This window comes from Diaphorina citri, unplaced genomic scaffold, assembly GCF_000475195.1.
Source record: "Diaphorina citri unplaced genomic scaffold, Diaci psyllid genome assembly version 1.1 scaffold534, whole genome shotgun sequence".
Lineage (NCBI taxonomy): Eukaryota > Metazoa > Arthropoda > Insecta > Hemiptera > Psyllidae > Diaphorina > Diaphorina citri.
This window is the reverse complement of record NW_007377968.1, coordinates 154,222-166,835: the sequence shown is the minus strand read 5'-3', so window position 1 is coordinate 166,835 and position 12,614 is coordinate 154,222. Positions and strand designations below refer to the sequence as shown.

At 36.3% G+C, this 12,614-nt stretch overlaps 1 protein-coding gene across 1 annotated transcript in view; it reads left to right on the top strand.

The window, feature by feature from the left end:
- Positions 1–554: 554 nt before the first annotated feature.
- Positions 555–12,614, top strand: part of LOC103509838 (ER membrane protein complex subunit 2-like) — a 33,237-nt gene continuing 21,177 nt past the window's right edge. Inside the window, exons 1-3 of the mRNA XM_008474471.3 lie at positions 555–781; positions 5,851–5,964; positions 6,306–6,456. Coding sequence (XP_008472693.1) covers positions 751–781; positions 5,851–5,964; positions 6,306–6,456 — 296 coding nt within the window. The 5' untranslated portion in view covers positions 555–750. The remainder of the gene's footprint in view (positions 782–5,850; positions 5,965–6,305; positions 6,457–12,614) is intronic.

Sequence of the window (12,614 nt, the reverse complement as noted above, 5' to 3'; positions counted from 1 at the left end):
AGGGAGGAAGGAAGAGGGGGAGAGAGAGAAAAAGAGAGAGAGAAAGAGAGAGAGAAAGGGAGGGAGGAAGAGGGGGAGAGAGAGAGAGGGGGGGGAGAGAGCATGTAAAATTATTTTACAATATCATGCAAATTATGGAGGTGCCTTCTGTACGTACATATGTTACAGTGAAATCTCGAAATAATGAACTATACATATTAGATCGGTATGATATTGCATGTATGAACTGTAATCCAATCTAAAAAAGAATCATGGATTTCGTTCGCCAGCACAATTACTTCCTCTACTCCTAGTACTATCGTGTGGGATAGGATAAAAAGAATCGAAGGAAATGGGCGGAGTTCATCAGTTATTTTCTTTTTGATTTCGTAATTTTTTGAAGCATTCTATCAAATAATCGACAGAAATAGGTGACTTTTTGAAAATCGAGGTTGTCTATTATCAAAAATCAAAATACGGCGTACGGTAATCGTTATGTTTGTACGGTAATCCTATATGACCAATCTGGCAACTGGCAATCAAGAGATCATAACGTATACTATACGTTATGTCAGTTGTCAAATCAGTCAAATGTCAACTCCTTTTTATTTTTATCAATTATCATATTTATCAAGCACAGGAAATCTGGGCTGGGATCTGGGTCATCTGGGTAGTCAGCAGTCAACTATCAGCTAGTCAGTCAGACATAGGAATTAGGAACATAGATTTTGTTACCTATCTTCTGCACATACCTCTACGTTCATCAAATCAATGGAACTCACCAAACAATCAAGTTGGAATAGTAAGTTACCCTACATTCTTTAGTAAAAACAGGGATGAAGTTCACTTATTCACACAAACACAGGAGTGTTATAACTGTTGTTTGGTGCTACCTAGTTCAGAATCCACAACAATGAAAATTTGCTACAAAAAGGAGCTGTCACAAATGAACAGTGACCTGTATTATATATACAGGGTGTTGGAGGAGGAGAAAAAGTAATATTTCCAAATCATAAAGAATGCATTGGGAAAAACTCTGTATTCATCATTCACATAAGTAGGTCATGGGAATATTCAAGTATTTATGGGGGATCTTCAGTATTGTACCTAAAGACCTCAAATGATACATTTTATTTTCATAATATCTACCTATGTATCTCATTTTGATACACCATTTCTATGTGATTATATGGGTTACATAAGAAAAATAATAACCTATGGGTATTTACTATTTATAGGTAAGGTATACGTATTTTCGGTGTCCTCATTCAAAAATAGGACAAATATTGTATTCTTATATTATAAGAACGAGATCCATTCACTCATTCACATTTCACATTTCACATTTCATAGTTCACACACTGATCGCTCTATCTCTAGAACCACAACACCTAGAAAGCTGAAATTTGGTAGGAATATTCCTTTTATGGTCTAGGTGTGCAATAAGAAAGGATTTTGCGAAAATCTAAACCGATCCTGAGATATGATCAATTTTTACTTTCCTTATCCTATAGGAAGGAAAGTAATGTAATCGGGTCAAAATTTCGATGGTCAGTTTTTAGTGCCAAAACACGTTTTGAGGTTCCTAGAGCCTAAATCCAAAGTTTCAGCCATTGGTCCGTGTGTGTGTCTGTCGGTAAACAAAATATCTCGAGAACGGTAAGAGCTAGAGACTTGAAATTTGGTCTGTAGAGCTGTCAAATGTGACAAGGATGAGACACGAAACTTTTGGTTAAGACCGGTGCAACGCTTGGCGGCATTTTACCGCTTTTTGGCGGCTTTTGGTGTAATTTAACAATATCTTGAGAACAGTATAAGCTAGAGACTTGAAATTTGGTATGTAGTTCACAAATGTGACAAGGATGCAACACAAAACGTTTGGTTGAGATGGTTGCTGAGCTTGTTTAAATATTAGATAGTGTTACCCTACAGTATTACAGTCAGGTCTGGAGCACGCTACGCCACTGAGCTGGTCCTAACCAACTTTTGATATTTTGGCGCTCTCTACAACACACAAAACACGAAAAACATAATCTTACACAGAAACGGAATGCACACAGGTTGTTTCCTCACATTTCCATCTAAGTATAAATACAACTTCCGAAATCTTGGCCAGGACCTTACACCTGAGAGCTATGTCCTGTTCAAGTAAGAACGAAACGTCATAGGCTGCTTACAGGTGTCTGGCTAGAATATATTATGTATCACCCCAATAAGTAAAAACTGGCAAACTGGCATTATTCAGGGTGTCCCGCGAACGACTGTACAACGCTTGAGGGTTGATGCAGGACCTAAAGGGTTACCAGAAAAACCCATTTGGTCAGATCTGATTTTCAACAGGGGCGGAATTATTCAGGATTACTTGATTGAAGACTTGGTAACTTTGAGAAGGTCCTATTTTTAACTATTGGGTTGTATGGAGAAGAAATACTACTTCAGAAAAAGATTTATCTCTCTCTAAGAACTACCATGTTTAAATTCACTTTTTCTTCAATTTCCAACTAGAAACCATTGAATTTCTAAGACTTGGTAACTTTGAGAAGGTCCTATTTTTAACTATTGGGTTGTATGGAGAAGAAATACTACTTCAGAAAAAGATTTATCTCTCTTTAAGAACTACCATGTTTAAATTCACTTTTTCTTCAATTTCCAACTATAAAAACCATTGAATTTCCCCTGATAGAAAAGTACCCCTTTTTGTCCTCTTTAATTCCATTATGTATCTTGAATTTTCTGAGAAATTGCTATTTACGGAGAGATTAATGATACAAAAGGAGAATCTGAGACTTGAGGGATATTTTCCCTGTTGCAAGCTGGCAAATTCTATAAAAAGTCAAATTTCCTTTTGAAATAAAAAGAAAATTCTGCTTCTTTTTTTTTATATGTTTTAATGTTCTAAGCAATTGTAATTGTATTATGGAACAAATAAATTACCAAATTGTTTTTTCACCATATATACTCACTGCTCAAGGAAATTTCAAAAAATAAATAAATAAAAGAGAAAGGTACCAAAGAGATAATTTCACTGGTAAAAAGTTTGGTATTTTAATGGAAATTATGTGTAGATTTCAGTTTGAACTTACCGAAGGGCTGTTGTTTTTTTTTTTTTTTTTTTTTTTTTTTAATATGGTTTTTTGGACTTTTCTCAGAAACGAAGCCAAAGTTAGGAAAATGACCCACAGAACCTTGTTGGAAATGGTGATATCTACCTACCCTGAGCTGTTGTTATTGTTTTTCTGGCACACCCTGTATATGTAAAAAAAGCATAAAATTAAAAAAAAAGTTTAGATTCAAAATAAAGTTAAAAAAAGTTATGAAGAAATTGACATTTTTTTTTTTTTTTCTTTCTTTTTCAAGAGGTTTGATAGAGGGAACTGTAACTGGTAAGGTCTTATCGTCCCGAAATTGAAGAGAGAAGGAAGACAGGATAGGAGGAAAGCCAGCTGTTCCGGGAACGAACATTATCCCATCAGGATAATATCCGCCCTGGGCGGGAATCAAACCCGCGGCCTAGCACTTACAAGGCAGACACACCACCAACCAAGCTAAATAGGCTGGCAAAAATTGACATTGGTTTGGAAAGACATAGTGCAGGGGTTTCCAACTAGTGGCCCGCCGGACCATTTTCGTGGCCCGCGAAGCTTTTTGGGATTTATAGAAACTTACCTAAATGTAAAAAATCTAACCTCCTTTAGTGTTCAGCTACAATTAGGAGGATACTTTTTGAAAAATTTTGCCTGCGGCGCTCAAAATTTGGACTGCATTCCCGCCCCATCTTGATTTGATGGATTTAATAATATGTATCCTTTGGATTCCTTTTCATTTTTCTTACAAAGAGATTTTTCTCTCTCTTTGAAACCCCTATCCTCTACAACTGTGAACCAAACAAATCCAGTCCCTAGCGGATAGGGTTTCCAGACCTTCCCTTTTTTCATCAGTTATTCCATAAACAAAATTATGGTTTATACCTACTTTGAAGAAGTAAATTTCGAAATTCTAGTCTTACGACAGAATTCAAGTACTGCTTTTGCTTTCGGCATTGTACAAATGTTTTCAAATTTAAATATTCAATACATTTGCCGTAGAGAAATGAAACATACCTCATTTCATTTGAATGATCAGGTTTATAATTACCTCCTTTTAAATAAGCATGTGGTTCATTAGCACCAATATAAATACTCTGACCTTCCTCCAAGCAGACATAATTGAACAAGAACACACAGAAGCAACCACAATCCCCTGGGAACCGACTATACACACGAGAAAACAGATTCATTTCTTCTGATCTGCTCGATTCATCTGTAAGAATAAAGTCGCAAGTTTGGTATTTATTGGAATTCAAAACTACTCGCACTGACATCGACAGGTTGCGGGTTGTACCTACCTATTGTTTCATTGAGAGTTTGGTTTTTCATTGAGAGTTCATTGATTCTCACCTGTGCCTGTGCGATGTATTGTTTCACTGAGAGTTTAGTTTCATTCTCACCTCCGCGATGTATTGTTTCACTGAGAGTTTAGTTTCATTCTCACCTCTGCAATACATATTAACATGTTAAGGGAGATGTTTTATTACATGGGTTTCTGTAAGTAATCACCATAGAATATGATTTGGCAGCCAGGATATTGAAGCTGAAAAATGGGAATAGTGTCACTAAGGAATAATAAAATACCTACAGCTTAGCTTGCACACAAGTGAACAAACTGGAATCTACCTACTTGGGTAGAGGAATGTATCAAATTTCATTATTTTTCTTACCTTAGATGGGTGCATTTGTATGGAGAGAGCTTTATCAACAGACAACACTTTCAAGAGGAATGGTAACTTCTCACCAAATTGAGAGATTACATCAGTTCCAAGGCAATGGGGATTGTTTTTAATCCATGATTCCAAGTTTTCTGATCGAGAACACTGACTTAAGATAGAGGAGGGTCCAGATGGGTGAGTCCCAAGCCAAAGTTCGGCATAGTTCTTATCCTTATCTACAGTGCCACCAGCTGCCTCCACTAACTGTGCAACTTTACTATCCAAACCAATCTTACCCCATTCATAAGTTTGGATGGAGAAGCTGAGTTCCATTTCCTATGTATAATTGTACAGGAAAATAAAATCTAAGGATAGGTAATAAAATAAAATAAAAACTTGTTGATGGATCAAACTGCTAATGGGAAATATTGTTACGTGGCTACAGGCTCTCTCCTTGACTTCATGACATGAGAGAGCTCACAAATGAAGAAATGAACTGATAAAATTGTGATAAGGAGATAACGATAACCGACTTTCCGATTTTTAAGAACTATTTCATATTTTTTTATAATTTTCGCGCGGTGTACTATCAAATTATCAAAACCCGGGCGGGAATCGAACCCGCGGCCTAGCGCTTACAAGGCAGACGCGCTACCAACTAAGCTAACTAGGCTGGCTAGAGAACGATCGTGTGTAACTTAAGTAAGGCAAATGAAGTGTTCTCTGCACCCTGGGCACTGGTGCAAACTATACATTTTGAAATCTGGAAATGTCCGGGTTTTCGATGGAATGTCCGGGTTTTTGGAACCAAATGTCCTACTTTTTAAAAATTTGATCTGGAGACCCTACTAGCGGATCTCTTGAAATTTTTAACCACACATGTTCTGATGGTCCACCACACCTCAGTCATGCTCAGACTCTGGTGTGTGTTAGATTTAGATAGGTCTTTCAGATGGTCCAAGCATGACTGACTGCATAATACCTTTACATTTTTATTAATGTGAAATTTGGAGTTTGGAAATTTTCCCAAAATCTGGGCTTTTCTAGATAGGTACCTATTAAAATAATAATCATAATCCTAATAGGTAATAATTTCTCCAATTAATGGAATTTATTTACTCCCACAGAAGCAAGAGACATTCTCAAGGATTGGAGAGATAATAATCAGCGCAGAAGTGTTGAAGTCATTGAAATATGGGAGAATTCTCTGGCATCTAAAATCCACAAGCTGGGAGATGATCGTAAGTTAATGCCATCTTGAAAAAGAGAAGAAAAAAAAAGAAGGAGAAAAAAAAACAATAATATATCCCAGAAGTTATGTGGTAGGTACCTACGGACCTACCCCTTTATCTTTTGAACAGCTAGGATTTTTTTCTTCGAATTAAGTACCTACCTGCTTGGTATACTTACTTTTAACTTATTATATTTTCAATACCCACAAAAAACTTTTTCAAACAAATCAACTAGAACTTTTTCTACAGAAAATAATTACAATGTTTACTAATGTTTTAAGAGCAAATCAGGAGGGGGGGGGGGACTTTGCTTATAATTTGATAATAATACCAGCTTTGTATTATTTTAGGTTTTGTAGTGCTTGAGCAAGTTAGTGTAGCAGCTCTGGATTGTAACAGACTTGATGTGGCTGCCTCTTGCATTCATTCTCTCATCAAGGAATTCCCAAACAGTCTTCGTGTTCGAACTCTGCTTGTTATGAAGCTGGAGGCCCAACAAAGGTAAGAAGACTACCTACTACCTAACAAATGAAAAAAAATCTGGTGTGAACATCACACGACTTTTCTCATCCTATTGAATGATGCTTATTTTGGGTGTTCTTGTTCTTATAGCCAAACTTTTACAATATCTCTAACCGTTTAGTCGGTATAGCTGAAAACCGCCAAAAAAAGGTCAAAAACCGCCAAAAAGTGGTCAAAATACTGCCAACAGCAGCACCTATCTCAACCAAACGTTTTGAGTTGCAAATTTTTTAGTTATTCTTACTCCTTATGCATCCCCGATTCCAAAAATCATATTAGAAAAATTTCTGTCTGTATGTATGTCTTGTTTCATTTTAGCTTCCCCCTAAAAATGTCTGCTTTTCCCTGACCTATTCAAAAGATGTTTGGGAATAGGCATTCGTGTTAACATATAATTATATAAATAAAATTGTAGACTTGTCTTTACATTGCTTAGAATCGTGAAATTTCTAAGTATTCCAAAAATCACATTAGAAAAATTTCTGTCTGTCTGTCTGTTACGCTAAATAGACCTTTGGTTGTCCTCTTTTCACGAGAAAACGGCTCGCCGATTTTGATGAATTTTTTGTGGTTGTTAAGAAAAGTACTCCGGGTGACATAGGCTACTTAAAATTGTCACATTCCATCCTGATTCAAAATGGCGGCGGTTCAAAGTTATGCCTATTATGCTGCACTGTGGGACATATCAGGGAGCGCGTAGCGCGACCGTATGTGTGTGTGATGGTCCCGTACAAAGGACGGGTCAACCTCTAGTTATTAATTAAGGCCGAGCAGCGCTTCGAACTCTTGACGTTCGCGGGCCTCCCGGCGCTAAAAAGGTCAAGAACAATATAGAGCTGTGTGTGTGTGTGTGTGTGTGTGTGTGTGTGTGTGTGTGTGTGTGTGTGTGTGTGTGTGTGTGTGATGGGTGTGGTGCATGCGAAAACCGCGAATCGCAAAAATTCGAGTGAGTAGTCGATTATACCTAAAATTTAACGTAGAAAACGAATATGCAATAAAAAATAGGGCTTCTAATTTAAAAATCCAAAGTTGGTACCCGATTCGCGGACTTCGCGAAATTTTTCGCGCATCGCGATATTGCCAAAATGTCCGCTTCAAAAATCAAAAAGTTTCGGGTTTTTTTGTTTTTCGAAATTTCGAACAGGCTCCGAGAAAATCAATTAAAGCATAAATTCTGGGACACCCTGTATATATGTGGGTAACGGGAAGGAGAGATATCCACGTTACGGGTTTTTTTGTTTTTCGAAATTTCGAACAGGCTCCGAGAAAATCAATTAAAGCATAAATTCTGGGACACCCTGTATATACATAGGTATATATAAAAAAAACACCCTTTACTAATAGCAATGTGTGGGACTGGAATGCAATGGTCTGGGTTTATTCATAATAGCTTGCAAGCAAACCGTAATTTATGTGCTCTAATGAATGTATCTTGTTGTTGGGATGCTCTTAAATTTATAGTTAGAATAATGTAACCATGCAAACATCCTCCACAGAAAAAAAAGGCTGAAAAGGAATAACAGATGGAAAAAAAAGTGTTTCAGAATTTCTAAATTTCTATTTAACTAGTTTATTTAATATTTAAACATTATTGTATTTTCGTAAAGAAATCCTTAATATAGGCTATTTTTATTTATTTTAATGAATGACAGTAAAATGCAATATCTGATTACAGGGTCCAATTGGTAAGAAGGGCAGGAAAGGAGATAAAGGTGACAAAGGAGATCAAGGAGTGCCCGGTTTGGATGCACCTTGTCCTATAGGAGGTGATGGTTTGCCATTACCTGGATGTGGCTGGCGACCACCCAAGGTGAGATATTCACCGAGAATTCTTTGACAACAAATCAAAACTTACCTAACGTAATAATAATAATAGTAAAATTAAATTGTTTTTTGATAATCGTGAAATATTTATAAAAATAATTCAGATAAAAATAAGAATATAATATTTTTATCAAGACAATTACGATTAAAAGTTTTTTCAATTGGTGAGCTTTCGATGTCACTCAAGACAACTTCAGACCAAGATAGATGTTGACTCTATCGCAGCAGGAGTAGAAGCTGTAGAAGTGAGGAAAATCCGACATGAATAATACCCTATGCATATACCAGAACCTCATCGATATCATAAAATTTTCCTCACTTATACTCCTGCTGCGATAGAGTCAACATCTATCTTGGTCTGAAGATGATGTCCTGAACTGGCTAGATTTCATGAAATTTGGCAAGATTTTCATTTCAAGTTAAACTTAAGTTTATCTTAAGATTTCATACATACGGGGGTCAGCATCAGCACATCAGCAGAGTTTTGATTTTGATTGTGAAATAAATGAAATAAGAAATAAGTCCAGTGTTGCCAGATTTCTTTTGAGCATTATAGTACAATGCCGAGGTTTTTTTCGGCTCTGTGCTTGGAGTTCGGGGTGCACTCAGCCTCGTGAGGACAAGTGAGTAGCTACTTTAATTGAGTGGTGACCAGTGTACTTTAATCGAGTAGCGACCAGTGGCGACATTACAAGTCAAAGAGACGAGCGATAATAAATATGATGATTGAGTAAACGAAAGACATGTAATACTGTGATACCCACATAGTTGTGAAAAAGTTCTCTGCTTTACCACAAAGATTCATGATTTGATTTATATTCTCTTCTATTCACGATACCCACAAAGTTGTGAAAAAGCTCTCTGCTTTACCACAAAGATTCATGATTTGATTTGATTTATATTCTATTCTACCTATGATACCCACAAAGTTGTGAAAAAGCTCTCTGCTTTACCACAAAGATTCATGATTTGATTTGATTTATATTCTATTCTACCTATTCACTCAAGGATACTCTTATACTGGTCATTCTCATAACTCAGGCACGGCAAAATGGACATCAGAATGCCTGAAATGGAGGACAACATTTCAGGGCCGGACACCTGCACGAATTCCTTAATCCAAGTGATGGCAGTGAATTGCAGCAGCTCCTCACTAGTTTGGGAATGAACAATGAGTATGTTGATCATACTGTTGAAGTCAACTTGGGAGTTGTCTTGCTTGATGTTGCACAGGAACTCGTTGAGCAGAGACTCACACCTGAAACAATAAATCAATGGAGCAGTTGCAAATGGGTAAAAATTATAAATAAATGTTCAATTCCTGTGTAAAAAGTTGGGAAAAATCCAAATCCGAGGTCAAAACTCCAAAAAAATAACTGTAAAAGGTCGAAAATTCAATTTTTATTTTCCGTTCTAATGAAAAAGTTCAAAGAGTTGTGACGTCAGATTTCACGTCAAAATGCGCAGAAACGCTTGCGCACAAACAAACGAAGCGGAAGTCATGAATTATGATGTCATCGCCTACGGGAGCGTATGCCGTGACGTCAAAGTTCATGATTTACCGGTATTTTTTTTAAATCGATTTATCTCGGTATCTAGAAGTCGTAGAAGAAAAAGAAAAATTCCGTTGGTCCTCATTTTTCCTGCTCTGTAACTTTGAAACATCACCCAAGTAAGCGCAACTGATCTATTAAATATAGAAGATAGAATACGAAAAGGAAAAGACTAAAGGACAGGAGACAAAAAAGGAACAGGAAAAAGAAAGGAAAAAATAAGATAAAGAAATAGCAAAAGTAAAGGAAAACAAGCTGGGCCCATTCCTCCGGGAATTTTTTAGCCCGTAGTTTATTCGATCGTGATTAGAGAAAATCGGTACCTATGTACCTACCTAATTTGTTTAATATTCAGTTTATTGTTATTCTTGTTTTGATTTTTCGATTTTACTTTCATGTAATGATTTAAAATCAAGACTAGAGCAATGCTGGACAAACCCAGTGATCATACAGGTATATAAAATACTATAGATACTATTCCTAATGCTGGACAAACCCAGTGATCATACAGGTGTATAAAACCCCAGAAAATACCACTTCGTGGCATAAAAAAGACCCCGCCAAGTCGTTCATCCCAAAATAAATCAAGTGCCCACAAAAAATAAACAAAACTCCATCCCACCCCAAAAAAGTTTAAAAATGCTTTAAAATTAAATCGATGGCACGTCGCCAATGCAGTGAAGCAGAAGTAATATCAGAGAAAGAGGTGTGCAATGAGGGGAAAGAAAGGTAGGTACTACGTGAAGTAGGAGGACACAAATTATGAAGTGAATAAAAGACGGGGTACAAAATTGATTTCTAAACATTTTTGGGGTGGGATGGAGTTTTGTTTATTTTTTGTGGGCACTTGATTTATTTTCGGAGGAACGACTTGGCGGGGTCTTTTTTTATGCCACGAAGTGGTATTTTTTAGGGCGATCCTATAACTTTTTGCAGAAACTTACCATAATATGACGTATGAGGTTGTTTATTTTTTGTGGCACTTGATTTATTTTGGGAGGAACGACTTGGCGGGGTCTTTTTTATGCCACGAAGTGGTATTTTTCGGGGGGATCTCATAACTTTTTGCAGAAACTTAGCATAATATGACTTAATTATGAGCGTAGCGCAACAAAGTACAAAGACAATAGGCATAGTAACATCATTTGGTAAGGTTTGGTGAGTTTGGGTTATTTCTGAGTGAAAAACACCATAGTAATATATTTGGGTAAGTTTTAGTAAGTTCGAGTCGTTTCCGAGTGAAAAAAATACCATAATAACATCATTATGTAAGTTTTAGTAAGTTCGGGTCATTCCCGAGTTAAAAATACCATAGTAACATTATTGAGTAAGATTTGGTAAGTTTCGATAATTTCCGAGTGAAAAATGCCATAGTAACATCATTGGGTAAGTTTTGGTAAGTTCCGATCAATTCCGAGTGAAAAATTAAATAATAACATCATTGGGTAAGTTCTGATCTTTTCCGAGTGAAATACATCATAGTAGGTAGCATAATTGGTTAACTTTCATGTAGCTGGTCCTAACCAACTTTGGATATTATGTATCACCTCATCAGGTAAAACCCGGCAATTTAGAAGAAAAACAGAAAAGGCCAAATACGACGCCCTTTGTCACTGTCCTCAATAAAATTGTCTATTAAAATCAGAAATGATATCTGTTCAGTTTTAATTTTTCGTTATGGTAATACATAAATTTGAAATTTCCCAGACTTGAAATAGTTGATAATGTTGATATATTTCATTTCCTTGTATACCGTTTGATAAACTGGTAATATTATGGGTTGGGTAGGGTGTTCTACCTATTATGGTGGGCACTGATAGCTACTCATGTGTAACCAGTCCTTAGAAATGCCACTGATAGCTACTCATGTGTAACCAGTCCTTAGAAATACCACTGATAGCTACTTATGTGTAACCAGTCCTTAGAAATGCCACTGATAGCTACTTATGTGTAAACAGTCCTTAGAAATGCCACTGATAGCTACTCATGTGTAACCAGTCCTCATGGAGATGAATGCACACAAGATATCAAGCAGAGAGATGACAGTTGTAATCTATTGAAACATTGGTAACCAGTCCTCATGGAGATGAATGCACACAAGATATCAAGCAGAGAGATGACAGTTGTAATCTATTGAAACATTGTGTAACCAGTCCTCATGGAGATGAATGCACACAAGATATCAAGCAGAGAGATGACAGTTGTAATCTATTGAAACATTGTTTTTTTTTTTCTGTTCTAGGAACTTCCTTTCGTTTAAGGGAATTCAACAAACAGAAGACTGAGGCAGAAAAATTACACATTTAATGCTCTTTGCTCAATTACCTACTTAAACTTAATCATCTTAAGCTAGTCTAGTGAAATTCTGTTCTGTATTTAACGATTCGTTATTGATAGTCTCATAATAATGCAGAGTTTGTCAGAAAAATTGAACTGTTTCAAATGAGAAAATCTATCCTTGTAACTCAGAGTAAGAATAACATAGAGGGAGCGTTTGGGACCAAAACGAAAGACACTTTTCAAATCGAAGGTTATATATCAGCTGATTTGGTACCAGTGCCGGACCATGAATAATTTCCTGGGTAGGATGATTTTTACAGAAATTTTGAAACATTATTTCTGCTTTTTTATGAAACTTTTACTTTTAACAACTTCTAAGTAAATTCGATGGGTATCTTATCTTATTTATCCATTATTGACTTTAAAACCATTCAGAAATCGGGGGAAATTGAAAATACAGACCGGGACTGCAAAATGTAA